Below are 14,431 nucleotides of genomic sequence, written 5' to 3' on the forward strand. Positions count from 1 at the left end.
TGTTTCAGTCCAAGTTGAAACAGTCTGAGCATTAGCGTGCCTCACTGTAATGCACTTTACCTTTGACCTTGTCTCATTACAGCATGTGGGGTGGGAAAAACTTCACAGCAGCAGGTTTCCAGAGGTATTACTGTTTTTATTTCAGAGTGTCTGAGAGAAAAGGCACTAAACCAAACCGGGAGAGTGACATTGACTTTGAAAGGGAGAGAGGGGGAGAGAGAGAGATGCAGAGGACTGGAGTTAGGTTTAAATTAACATATATAAAGTTCACGAACACACTCCACATTCACACAGCCTCACCCACGCACAGTTTACTATCTACAGATTTCCTGATTGATCAAATACAGCAGGCTGAAAACACCAGGAGCCGTTTAAGGAGAATTGACCACAATTTGTTTGTCAAAGTATTTAAAGACGCCAGAACAGTGATTAACAGCAGAAATAAAAGTAGTGTTTAACTTTTCTTTTAACACAATTCTCCTGATGAGTCCCCAACATCTGGAATCAAACCTGACAACAAAATATCGTCATAAACTTTGAAATAAATGATAAAATACTCTTTTTCCTACATACAGACAATCATTAGAAGGTTGTAAACACATGTTTAAGCTCCATTTAGACAGACTTTACATTAGCATAGGGTGGGGAACAATGTTGCATCAAATAGGATTTAAATTACAGGTAGTGCAGCAGGTTTAGAGACAAACAGTAATTATTATTGGGGAGGGGGTAACAAATTGTCTACATGCATGCTTTGCGCAAAACTAAAAATTATTCCACCTCTATGAAAACAAATCCACTCTGAATGGAGCTTTAGTGTAGTGTTTGTACTCATGATCTTCTGATTATCTTGTCATCCAACTGGACGTCCTTCATTAATTACTTCAACACAAAGTAAAATTAAATATAAGCTTATACACTGATTTGATTGTTTCGTCATTTTAACTTGTGAATCTTTAGCACAACCTACTTTTTTTTTAGTAGCTCTGTAACAAATGTAATTTAGAGCAGCAGGAACAGTTATAAAAATATCTGAGATTGGATAATTGTAATATTTTAGGGAAAGAAATTCATTTTATGAAAACTAATTTGAAAAGGTCCTTTTTGAAAATTATGTGGCAATAATTTATTGTACAGTTGGAAATTTGAGAAATAAATTCATAATATATTGCAAATATTTAGACAATTAGGTAAATTTCGAGAAGTTAGTATTTTGACGTAAAGTTACAAAACTTGAAACGAGGGGAAATCTGGAGTATTAATCTTGTAATATTGCAAATTCTTAACTAATAATAATAACTACTTTTCCTCTTAAATTGAAATTCTAAATACTGGAATTCTTATTTCTCAAAATATCTAACCTTTAAATATTAGGACAGCTTTATTTGAATTTTGAAACATTTGACCAGTATGTTTTTCCATAATTCTTATAAATTAACTAAAGTTGGGTTCTTCTTAATAATGTGGCACTTCTATATTCCTTTTCCTTGATTTTATTCTTATAATAGCAACTTTGTTCTCAAAATTTAAACCCATGTTCTCTAAATCTTACATTTTTCTCTTTACAGTAGCGCTACTTCTCCGACAGTTGTCCAAAATATTGTCTCTTACAATTCGGGAATTTAGTTATTGCAGTCCTGATACATTCAGATTTAATGATTAAAATGTTTTGTTGCTTTTTCGAGAGAGGGAGGGTAAAAGCTAAGCTCGGAGCTCATCAGATGGGTTTAGATGATGATGTTCATGCCATATTGGAGTGCTACATGTTTCAAAAAAGGAAATATTTTGGTCTCAAACTCAACAGAAACCCACCAAAACTCCAAATCAGTGACGACAGACGTCAGTCTTTCAGCCTTTGTGATGATTGAAAACAACCATAGTTCTTCTCTCTCACACAAAAACACACTCACATGAAGGGGGCAGGGAGGGAGGAGGGTTTCCTGAAATGATCGGATGAGGAGGAAAACCAGAACCATGGGAGAGTCTGCTGTGATTGGAGGGCGAGGCTGTCCGTCTGCCTGTCACAGCTGGTCCTTGTAGTAGCCGAGCTTGGCGAAGGACATTTCCCTGCGGAGCTGCATCACCTCCCAGAACATCTGCTCTGCTGAAAACACAATACAGAAAAAAACAGGGAGTCACATGATGCTTAATAAAAAATACATTTTCCATGACTTTCATCTTGTAATAAATAACCTCAATGCACGCAACTGAACTTTGTTTCTATAGTTATAGTTTCTAGAAACAGCTGGGAAACAACAGCTCTGTAAAATAAAGCTTCTTTTTGAAAAACAAATCTGTTCTAAGCATTTCTATTTGTGTATCCACCACATCTGAAGTACAATTAAATTAAGAACCCCTTTTTAAAAACGCATGTGTCTGACTGAGTCTGCGTCTGCAAGTGTTACAGTGACATTTGAGGTCAGCATTGCAACTGTCAGACTAATTACGACCAATACGTCTCTTAAAAGCTTCAAATAGTCTGACTAACTTCACTGGTGCTCGCTGCAGCGTTACAATGAAGTCTACCAACTCTCAGTCATCTGGTTCACTGTTAATGAACAACAAGGTATGTGTCTCACCGTCCTGCTGTTTCACCAGCCCTTGGTGGATATAGCGAATGTAGGTGAAGAAGTTACACACTGCTGTGATCTGAAGAAGAAGAACATACTATGTCAACTATACTACAGAGCAAGCTAAACATGTTGAAACAAACCTCAAGGCTTTACAACAGGCAAGTTGAAAATGGGATAACACAAATGCCTCATATAAAAATTGCAGATTGGTCCTTATTGAATAAGGGATTCTTGTAAATGAGTTCGGATAAATAGAAATATATTTTTTATGTGTGTGTGTGCGGATACTCACTCTGTATCTACAGTAGGGAGACACATAGTAATAGTTGGATGAATCTCCAAATTTGATTCTGTGCTTACAGGTTTTGGTCTGACCACTCAGGGCACATTTTCTATCAGAGATGGACACAGAAAAAGAGACATAAGGTTTTGGTTTTGTATTGATTTTTGTTTTTGTCCCCCTAGTACCTCATACAACAGAAGGAAAACTACATTTGTTCAAATCTATCAATCAGTACAAACTAAACACGACTAATACTAAGACTAGGAAGCAAGGAGGGAAAGGAAAGAAGGAGAGAGGGATTCATTTTAGACATTTATCAATGTTTGTCTCATCAGGAGCTCTTTGACAAACCTGGACAGAAGGAAGGAATGATTGAAGAAGGGAATGTTATAAGTTAGTACAGGTGTTTGGAAGAGCCAGGCGGGGTGAGGCAATTCAAAAATGCTGATGGAAAAGAGCGAGAGTGAGACAGACTTACGTGACGAGCTCGGCCCTTCGCCCACTAGAGTAGGAAATTGAAGAAAGATGGAGAGATGACGATGAAGGAGTGAAAGCTTGATGAAGAGGAGAAAGAGTTCATGAGTGTGTCTGTCTATGTGTGTGTGTTTGCACACGTGTGGGGTCTTACTTTGGTCCTCCACACTCCACTGCTGAGGCTTTGACCACAGGCAGTGGCTGGAAACCAACTGGCTCCACACTGAGTGTGTTCTGCTCCACAGCTTCCAAGATGGCTGAACCCAGCTGAGGACAGAAGGAAAAAGGACAGGACAATGAACTGAATGAATGAATGACAGCCTTAAAGTCTTTGTGACTACTAGTGATCAAAAACACTCCAACATCTCTCTGTACCTCGCTCTTGCTGAAGGTGAGGCAGGGGTAAATGTCCTCACGGTAAACTCTGTCCAGGAAGCAGCAGCTCCGGTCGAGCGTTGGCTCCTCCTTCCACGCCTTGAACTCACTGAACAGCTGACTGTCCACCTACATGGATAACATAAGATAACCTGGATCCAAGAGCATTATAAACAAATTTTATCCATTTTCAATATCTTCTGGTTAACAGAACTCAGAGTGTAGATATGCTCACAGTCAATCACCATTCAAAGCAATTTCATTAGTTATTAAATTATTATTAAAGTTCTGAATACATGTGTGAGAGCTCTTACCTCTTTACACTCGCGTACGATGGGCTGAGTGGCCGACGGGTCAGGCTGCGTCCCAAGAATAGCAGACGAAGTGCTCTTGTTCCTGCTGTGGCCCTTCCTGAAGGGAGTCTTGCCCCCTCCTACAGATGAGGGGAGTTCACCTACAGGGGAGGTGGGAGAGGAGAGGACCAGCGTTTTCAGCGCCTGAACCTCTGCCTGGAGGACGTCAATCTGAGTAGGAAAAAGGAGAGGAGACACCGGTTCAGGGCCAGCATCTCATTTCATTCTCAGAGACTGAAATCTATTAAGTTTGATAAATCAGCCTCAAATAGTAATTTAACACAAGCTCAGACACAGAAGGCACATTTGTGAGTATTCAGCGTTGTCACCTTGCCCAGAGCTTCTTTCAGCTGTTTTTCAGCATTTGCCTGTTTGACGTTGGCTTCTCTGACCATTTTGTGGGCCTCCTGAAAAACACAAACACATAATATCTAATCCTTTTTCTTCACTCATGTGTGATTGGTTTTCATTCTAATAGTGAAGCAACATCTAGACTAGTGCAACTGCTTTAAAAAGGAACAGTTCACTGTAAAGTAAATATAATCAAGTAAATGTCAGTGGTTTAAAACCTGCAGTGAAACTACTTGGCTACTAAACTTGTGCTGCAAAACAAGCTATAGAAAACGAAGAGAGAGAGTCACCATCACCTTCTAGAGAAACAAGGAGACAGATTCAGTCTGCTTTCTAAACTCAAACAACAAAGCAAGTAAGTTAGTGAGCAACGACCAGAGACAAGTTTCAGTTGGGAATGTAAATTAATTTGTCTGTGAAAGCAGCTGATGAGGTTGATGTGAACAGACTGAAATAACAAAACAAATTGTTTTTAAAATCCAAGTGAAATAACATTTAGCTCCTCTGTGGATGTGTTCACACTGTGCAGAACAATTAATGTGTACATATTTTACTCGCGCAGGCACTGTTGCTCTCCAACACTAGTGGGAGCACTGTGGGCCAGTGTAAAGCAAGCACACAAGCTGCTGTAGAAGAAGCAGGAAGAGCCAAATGCATCATTTCTTAGTTCAAACATTTGCAGTTTTGCATGTTAGTATTGCTCAGTTTCTACTTGCTTTTATGTTTTTCTTGTTCTTTGGTAGTTGTCTGACAACTGCAGTCCACTAAAAATAGCTTCCCGACATTTTACTCAGACTAATCGCATCTTCATTTCTGCATCCTGAGTCAATTGTAACTTTTTTCTGTCCTGTGTCTGTCTGGCCGCTGCATCAGGAAGGGAAACAGGAAGCAGAGGAGATGGACAGACTGAGCAGAAGTGAACCGACCTGAAAGAGACTGGCGGTGAGCTCCTCCAGCTCCTGGCCGAGCTGGTCTCTGACTTTAGATAACCTCTCACACTCCTCATCCTTTAACAGCAGCTCCTTTCACACACACATACACACAAACAGAAAGCAACACAACAGGAAAACAAAGTGCTAAATGAACACATGGCAGTAAACTCATATCATGGCAAAAACAAAACAAAACAAAAAAGATAAATAAAAATTTGTGAAATGTTTTTGAGAATTAAACCATCATATCCTGCTTTTCAGTATTAGGTAACCCTACAAAACACTAATACAGTCTGATATTGACTGACAGATGTTTCTAGAAATACCATTTTGTATAATGGAGGTACGGTTCAGCAGCAGCACAAACTACAGCTAATTGAATCAACACCTCTATATTTTTTTCTGACCAGTCTAAATATGTTCAATTTGCTATATTTACAGTGGCAAGAAAAAGGTTGTCATAAAACATGATCTGATCTTCATCCAAGTCAAGAGTATAAACACAAAATGAATAAAATGTGCCTGAAATAATTTTCTGACCTTCCATGCCTTTATTGAGAACAACCATTAAAACCTCAAAATGACAGTGGAAAAGGTATGTGAAGCCCTAGAATTAATAACTGGTCGACAGCTGGTTCATTATACTGAAGATTTTTTGATACGCTTTGACACACTTGAAGGTATGCTAACCCCTCCAATTAGCTGTTTTGAAGACATTATTCAAAGGGTTCACATACTTCTCCCACTCGCATTGTGAGGTTTTTATGGTTGACACAACAACATTTTTGTGTTATTACACAAAATGCACATTTGTTAATACTCTTGACTTAGATGAAGATCAGATCACATTCATAACAAATTAATGCAGAAAACCATGGAAGTCCAAAAGGTTCACATTCTTTTTCTTGCCACTGTAACAGAGGAATAGTGCTTATTCCAACAGGAGATGGAAATGTTAAATTACCATAAGATTAACATGTCCGAAAGAATCTGTAATTATTGAAAAATATAGAAAAATAAAAATTAAAAATGCATTCAAATAAAATATGGAAAATTATGTCAGTCTAAGTAATGAGCACTGTGGAGTAATGTGGTGAAGTCTCACGTACATACACACATTCACTGTCCATCTGCAACCACTCACATTCAACTTTAGGACCTGAAGACCATTAAGACCATAGAGTGAGTGTGTGTCCTACCCTCTGAGCCTTGGCCAGCTCCTCCTTCAGTCTCTCATATCCTTTTTCTCTAACCTCCATCACTGACGGGCTCCGCAGTCGTGACAGGCTGTCGCTCAAAGTGCTGCATTCCTCTCTGTCCTCTCCAGACAGGAAGTTGCCCTCTGCAGAATCCACCTCCAGACCTGGTACACTTCAACATGGAAAACAACAAGATTACAGGCAATGGAGGAGAATAACAGGTCTGGTGGGGGCTTTGGTTAAAAAATTGTATTTATAAATTTTATAAAATACTGAACTTCAGTATTTTCTTTACCTTCCATTGTGGCTGTGCCGTGGAGTAGAGTAAACTGGTTGTGTGGGGAGCTGGTCTGCCTGCAGGGAGGTGGGGAGGCCAGGAGGAGGTGCTCCAAGAGAATGAGTGCGGTAGAGGGAAGTGGGTGGCGTGCTGTGACGGGCAGGGGGACGCTGCTCTGCTTGGTTCTGTAGGACATCACACAGGGAACCATTAAAGCCAAAGTTATGTCTACCATGGCAGCTATGCTAAGACTAACAACTCAAGGTCCTGTAGTGAGGACCCCGAGAGAAAATTTAGTGACTTCAAACTTAATTTACTCATAAAGGAACAAAAGAATCCTGGTCATGTACATATTTTCTGAGTTTTTCTTCTAAAAATGAGCCAATTTAACTGTAAAAAACTGGAGTTAAGCCCAAAAACAGCTGGATAACCCACGTTTCTTTGTGAGAGACGGTCTAGGTTCTGATAGTCTAAACATTTGAAATTGTATTTTTATCTGCATGTGACGAGGGAATGGGTTGACCCTAAACCTACCTGAAGGTCAGGTGTGGTGGGTGAGGCCAAGTTAACCTCATGGAACCCCTCCAGAGTTTCGGCATTGCTCTGACTGCTGCTGGCCATAGCAGCTGCTCTGAGACATCATACACTCTGCAGAGAGCACACACAGCTGTTAGTGATGCAGCCATATGTTTATTCCAATTTACGATGTTCAAAACAACGAGTCATAAGCCTGTGAGCCGTTGGCAGCCTTGCTTTAACAGAGACATCATATTACTAATAAATGACACAAACATGGGTCCAAGAACTGATCAACTGTCTCACTGAAAGTTTGTATCAGTTATAACAAAGTTTACTTTTGTTTCAGATAAGTCACACATGCAATCTAGGATTTACTGCTAAACTGGCTAAATATAGTCACAGAGAAGTATCAATGTACATCTGTCCACAGGCTCCATCACAACAAAATGTTTGCATTTAAACTAACACTAAAATGTATTTCACAGGATGAGACTTGTCATTTTATATTGAATACATTATTTGTTTTGTCCGTGCATCTCAAGTCTTTTTTGGCCTAATTTTCTGCATCATAAAGCATGTCACTGAGCCACTCTATTGCGCCATTACTAAAAATATGGGCACAGTAGTTTATCCACAAACAGCTCCACAGACCAATGACAGCAATGACTTTCAGAATCTCTGTAGAGCGATAGTAAACATAACATAAATAAACTGCCATGGCTACATATTAACTGACATCAATAAAATTAAAATGGGTTCAATTCAAGATAACAAATGTTGGAAATGTCACAAGGAAGAGGAAAAAATTTGGGATGTGGATTTAGACTTGGATACAAAACTAAAGGTGTTTTATTTCAAAGTGTTCCTTTCCTCTGTGTTTGTGCATTGTACCATAGTGCAGCTGTTGATGGAGAGGCTGGGAGGATCAATGAAGGCTCACAGTCAGTCAGACAATGATCAGATAAGCAGTCGGTGCACAGCGGGGCGATCTGCAGGTGAAAGAGGGACTACAAACAGACCGGCAGGTAAAGACTTTTCTTGACCTAAAAGACAAAAGAAACATACATTTAAATATTTCTAGTGAAGGCACATGGGAGCGTGAACAAACATGTCCTTACGCTAATCTGAAAAACATGTGAGGCTGACTTTGTTCTTCTCTCCCCAACGTTAAATTAGGCTGTGCATAAATTACTAAATGGCTTGGTTACATAGCTTGAGTGAACTATTCACATGCAACCACTACAAAGTCAGAAAGGCTAGTAGTTAGGAGTAATCCTTTATTTTTGTACTGCACCTGTATCATACTATATCAACTTTCACTCTATTAGCTGAGACTGTGTGCTCAGTGCCTGTTTCGCCAAAAATCAAGAGTTCAGTAGCTTGTTCCTCAGAAATCAGTTTGCATTTTTACTATATTGAGCACTAATATTATTACCCTGTACTAAAACTCTGGCCACAATAATCATAGCTCACAAATCCCAAGGATGTGCTCATAAGTATCGAGTCAGACCTCCCTCATCTCGTCTCCATGTCCAGTGTTTTTATGATGCAGTCTACAAAGACAGACTGGACAGGCTTTACTTTCTGGGTCAAACTCCAGCAAACAAGAAGACTAACCGGAAATTCACATACTGTAGGAGTGACAGCTTCTCTCTCCGTGGTTTGATTGAGACAAACAAAAGCATTAAATCCATTTTCATACCAGAGATCCATTCCTTTGTTATCATCGGTCTCGGCGATTCTGTCTGTGTTCTTAACCTACCTTTTGTTTTTCCTCAGCTACGCAGGGCTGTTCAACACCACCCCAGTTCCACCTGCTCAGCCTGCGTGTTTCTTCATGTGTGTGTTTATTAAGTGGGTGTGTCGCCCACTGAGCATATTTACAAGAGTCAAATTAGTGACTTACTCGTGAAGACAAATAAAGATGGTGTGACTCCTTCTGACTCTCCCTCCGTCTATTTAAAAGTTCGGCTGAAAACAACGTCTACGTTTTTATTGGTATCATTATGTCAAAGTCCCACCTTCCTCTGTTAATAAGTGTCAAAAAATGCCTCCAGCTTCAACTAGAAAGTACCAACTAATAAAAGAACAGTCAGTCACTTGACATAAACAGAACTGACTACTTTAAAATTACATTAATGTTGAAATGTTAACTATAAACTATGTGAAATATGACACATTTCACACAGGTTATTCTGGCAAATACTCTTGTTTAAACAGTGTACGTTTACAGGTTCTGAGTCTGGAAACTCATGTGATGGTATCTAAAAACAAAGGTGTATCACTGTTACTACTACTACAGTGAAAGATTCCTCCCTCACAATAAATCTTTGGCTGCAGACAAACCAAACAAGAGCAGTTACATGTTGGTTATTTGGCCAACATCTGTCTCTGTCTTATTTTCACTCTCATTTGCAATAAAATGCAATATTGAAGAGCAGCACAGCAACACTAGCAGGGTCAGGACAAGTGAGAAATAGCACAATCCACACAACAAAATGTCTAACTCTAATTTAAACCTTATTATTTACTCTAAAGTCAAGTCTTAGTCCTCGGGAAGAGCTCCCTTTGACAGAACTCGAGAACATGACAGTGCTCAAACCGGTCCTCAGTCTGCTGGTCATACAAAAGCGCACACACAGGTGAAAACATACCTGTCAATCCAACCCAAGTGAAACCTTTCACTGACTTAAAACCAACTAATCCTTCCTTCGCCCCCGTGCTTATCTCCATGGAGACTAGTCCTGGAAACCCACAGTAACCTGACACACCAAGGGATGCTGGGTCTGGATCTAGTTACTCTGTGCACCTGGTAAACGCTCATGCATTTACAGCGTATACATGCAGCCAATAAAGCACTGAGCCACATGTAACCGGTAGCAGAGATATACATCACATGCTTGCATAATAGAGTATTTGTACTTTTACATAAGTAAAAGTCCACCAGTGAAGGTTATCTATAAATATGTACAAAATAATAAGTGTTCTTTAGATTATTTTTCATATTGAAGCAGAATTTACAGCTGAACTATTTTAATATACTGAAGATTTTCTTAATTAACCAATTTATTTCTGTTGTAATTGTCCTATGTTGTATTTCATGTATATTAGTGAAACCTGATACTAAGCTTTGCACAAGAACTGCAGTGTATGCAACAAATACTAACTGAATTTACACTGACAACATCCTCTCTGTTCATTCACATGATGCCCAGCTAATACTAGCTGCCAATTGAAGCCGTTTACAATATTGTCAGAATGCTGACAGGCTAAAGTCAAACCTGAAGTTGTATGATGATGCTGATATGCCTCTCAATACACATTCTCATACATGTATATCTCTATATTTCCATACCATGAACAGTGATTAATGTACTCAGATACTTTAGGTATCAACGTAAAAGCCATGCATTAAAATCCTTTGGTAAGAATAGAAAAAATATAATGTACAGAAAGTATTAGCAAGTAAATGTTAAAGTTAAATGTCCTGAGTGTTGTGATATTAGCCGACATGTTATCTAATATTACATATTAAGTCTTTTTTAACACATTGGCTTCTGAAATATAATACCACATTCTCCATCATACAAAAAAATAAAACTAATATTGTAGATTTGGTTAAAGTAAAATACTTTGTTTTAATTTAAATTAATACACAGCTCACAAGAATCAAAAATCCTCTATCTTAAAATATTAGAAGACTTTCTTTGAGTTTGACTATATTACTATTCATACAGTATAAATACTGAGCATCTCTCTGTCTAGTTCATTACACCACAATAATTGACAAGACAGCTAAGGCTGGATTCAGAGCATCAAGAGTCACCATGCACAGATGCTTTCAGGTAAATAGGATATAGCCGTAGCATAGCCCAAGTATAAAACTACCATCAAGCCAGACTCGATGTCAGGAGTGTCTCACTTGAAGTGTGAAGTTTCTACAGTCAGTGATGGTTTGGGAACATGTCGTCTGCTGATGTTGGTCCACTGTGTTTTCTCAAGTTCAAAGTCAATGTTGCTGTTGACCACTTCATGCTTCTTTATGCCCGACAGGCTTCATGGAGAGGCTGATTTCCTTTTACAGACAACCAAGTCACCTAAACCGAACCTCATAGAGAATCTTTGAGGAATTATCAAGAGAAAGATGAGAAACACCCGACTAAACAGTACAAATGAGCTGGAGGCTGTTTTTAAAGCACCTCGTCTTCAATAACACCTCAACAGTGCCACAGGCTGATCACCACCTCACACTGATGCAGTAATTTGTGTTAAAGGAGCACCGCCCAAATAATGAAAATGACTAACGTTATTTTCCAGCCATTTGATGGAAAAAAAAAAACTTTTCAAGTAATTTTAATGCCCACAGTAGGCTAGAACAAATATACAATAAAAAATTGTTGACTTCAGCCTCACATGACATGACTAATAGAATAACACTAAATTTCCTGAAAACATGTGGTAAAACACAAAAATATGAAAATGTCAAAACAATGAAGGTCCCAACACTAGGTTTGTTTGACACATATCCCTCCTACAAGACAAGACGGACCTGTTAAAGTGTATTTCTCCAAGTCAGTGGTGCAAGTTTCCAACAAATGTGATGTTAATTAAAGTATTTAAACTAAATATAAAGGCACACACAGTTAACATGGAGTAAAGCTCCAGCTTCAGAGACCCCAAGGGTCAAAGGGTTTCTGTGTGTTTTCAATACCTATAAAATTGAAATACTCAAGTAAATTACCTGAACTTCAGATTTCTACCTCACAGCACTTGAGTAAATGTACTTTTCATTGCTGGGGCTGCTGGGGTTAATTTAGCTAGCACTGGGTTAATTAGCCGCGGCTAGCATGGTTGATGTTAATAAGGGGGCCAGAGAACAGGAGCACACGGCTAACATTAACAGCTAACGGGTGATATCGGACACTGTCCGCATGAAATATGCATAGAAGCGGTTTATATCTGCAGTCTGTCGGCTTAGGTTCCGCTGCTACATCGAGCTACCTGCCGAGCTAGCATTAACGTTAGCTAAATAACGTATTAGCTTCATTCAGAGGATCATTTCAACATTTCTTTTACCGCTGACAGTTAGGCTATGTCAGAAATCAAATATAAACCGACTGGCGACGTCAACATAGCAACGAAAACAACAAAAGTGTCGCTCACTTCCAAAATGTTAACGTTAATAAACACGCGTTATTCGCATCCTGGGGGGATTACTGAAAATAGGGGTAAACCCTGCTTCCATTATCGGCCACCGCTCACTGCACAGCCACGGAGAGCTAGTTTTTCTAATTTAATTAGAAGCAGCGAGATGTATCGTGAATAAATTTGACGCCTACAGCAAAAACTGTAAAGAAACATTAAAAGCCTGAGTGCATGGTTCCAACAAAAGGAAGAAAACAGTGCGGCAGACGGCTTGTCCGATAATAGGCGCATGGAGGGTATTGGTGCATTTGGATGTAGCTATGCTAGCTAGCAGGCTGATGAAGTTCCATTAACTCCATTAATAATAGTAATAACAACAGTAACGCAAATAACGCATTAGATGGGCACTCACCGGGCCTCTGTGTGGACAGCAGTGGTTTGTCGTCCTCCTAGTAACGTAGCGAAATACACGGACAAACAAACGAACAGACACCGGAGCGGCTGACGCAGACCGCAGCAGGTTACTCCAACTAACGGGCGGCGCGTTTACTGACCGCTGGGAAACTAGGAAACGACAATCACTTTAGTTTTATGTTTACAATCACATCAGCACTATAGAGTTGTGTATTAAATGGGGTTTAATCACAAGAAAATATATGTTATGATATGTTTATGTAAACCTGGAAATAAACACATAGATTTAGAAACATGAGAAGCCATGAAACAAGAAAAATAAATAGGCTACATAATGTTATTCTCAATTTATTGCTGCAATTTCATTTAAGTGAAGTTGTGGGCATATTTCTGACCTGAACAAAAGGTCAGAAATAATTAAAATCATCATTTATTTCTTCCATTGAGTCAAACATTTAGTTGATTTTGATCAACTTGCAGCCACTGTTAATGAGCACCCCCAAACTTCCAGGAGAACATTGCCTCCTAATTAACAACATGACAATGAGAAACACGGCATCAGGAAAAGGTGAATGTGTGAAAATATGAGCAGCAATATCTAGACCACTTCCTTGGAAGGGAAGCAAGCCCAAACTCTTGGGATAAACCACTTTGGCTAATTGGAGTCTTGTGTTTAATTCTGGTATTTAGCAAACTGAGCATCTGTGATGAAGTCACACTCCACAGTATTCTCACTTTACTTTATTTTGCCAGTTTTACTATTGTGTTCACAAACAGAGATGTTTAGTGAACACAAGAGACTGAATGATCACCTAATTTACTGAAAATAAAACAACATTATGTTTACATACTCTGTTCACTATCATAAATACAGTAATCCATCCTTTGTCAGTTTAGGGGCCAGAGTAAAATGGGTTTCCATCATTGTTTTGTGCTCAGCTTGCTCTATAATTACAGTAAATGGTAAACAGACACCTGAAAAACATGAAATCTGACTTTCTGTATACCTTGTTTATATTTCGTCTAACTGGCACCATTACTGCTGAATTTAATTTCTAAGCAGATGTATAGACATAAACTTGTGATGAACATTAGAGATAATGATTGAATCAGGAAGTGCACGTCTGTGTCTTCAGATTTAACTGAGTTTGGACTCAAATTCCTGCATAATGTAGCTACATATTGCACAGTTGAGCTACTGAGCTGCAGCCAGCAGGGAGCGCTGGCAACAAACAAATTGTAAATGTTTAGTCATCTGTTCAGATTCTTACCTCACTGGAAAGTACCTAGGTGCATCTTCTGATGTTTTAGTTGCACTTTGTGTAAAAGGGTTAAAGGATACTGAACATTTATTAAACACCTGCTAAGTGTTTCTGGCTAATGTGTGTCATTATTTTTAATATATCATCTTATACCATATCTTGATTATAATTTTGATATGACACCAAAAGATATCATATGAAAGTAGATGCCAAAGAAATGAGATTGTGTCTCTATGTTGCTTGTGAATATTCTTTAGATTTAACTAGACACAAG

The 14,431-nt window shown here is 38.9% G+C and overlaps 1 protein-coding gene across 9 annotated transcripts; it reads right to left on the minus strand.

Moving 5' to 3' along the window:
• Positions 1-115: 115 nt before the first annotated feature.
• On the minus strand, positions 116-13,010 carry rab3ip (RAB3A interacting protein (rabin3)). 9 transcript variants are annotated; one of them, XM_026363459.1, is made up of 15 exons: positions 12,894-13,010; positions 11,259-11,411; positions 8,228-8,379; positions 7,352-7,465; positions 6,836-7,002; positions 6,541-6,712; positions 5,336-5,431; positions 4,388-4,465; positions 4,020-4,229; positions 3,706-3,834; positions 3,485-3,597; positions 3,335-3,358; positions 2,866-2,965; positions 2,580-2,649; positions 116-2,104 (listed from the first exon to the last, which is right to left on the minus strand). In XM_026363459.1, the coding sequence occupies exons 4-15, from the start codon at positions 7,436-7,438 to the stop codon at positions 2,022-2,024; spliced, it is 1,329 nt and encodes a 442-aa protein (XP_026219244.1). In that variant the 5' UTR covers positions 7,439-7,465; positions 8,228-8,379; positions 11,259-11,411; positions 12,894-13,010; the 3' UTR covers positions 116-2,021. The 9 variants fall into 9 exon arrangements, with proteins under 9 accessions (XP_026219244.1, XP_026219246.1, XP_026219239.1 ...); XM_026363461.1 differs by lacking the exon at positions 11,259-11,411 and having other exon boundaries at positions 116-2,101; XM_026363454.1 differs by lacking the exon at positions 11,259-11,411.
• Positions 13,011-14,431: the final 1,421 nt, after the last annotated feature.

The sequence above is a fragment of the Anabas testudineus genome, chromosome 23 (genome assembly GCF_900324465.2).
Source record: "Anabas testudineus chromosome 23, fAnaTes1.2, whole genome shotgun sequence".
Taxonomy (NCBI): Eukaryota; Metazoa; Chordata; class Actinopteri; order Anabantiformes; family Anabantidae; genus Anabas; species Anabas testudineus.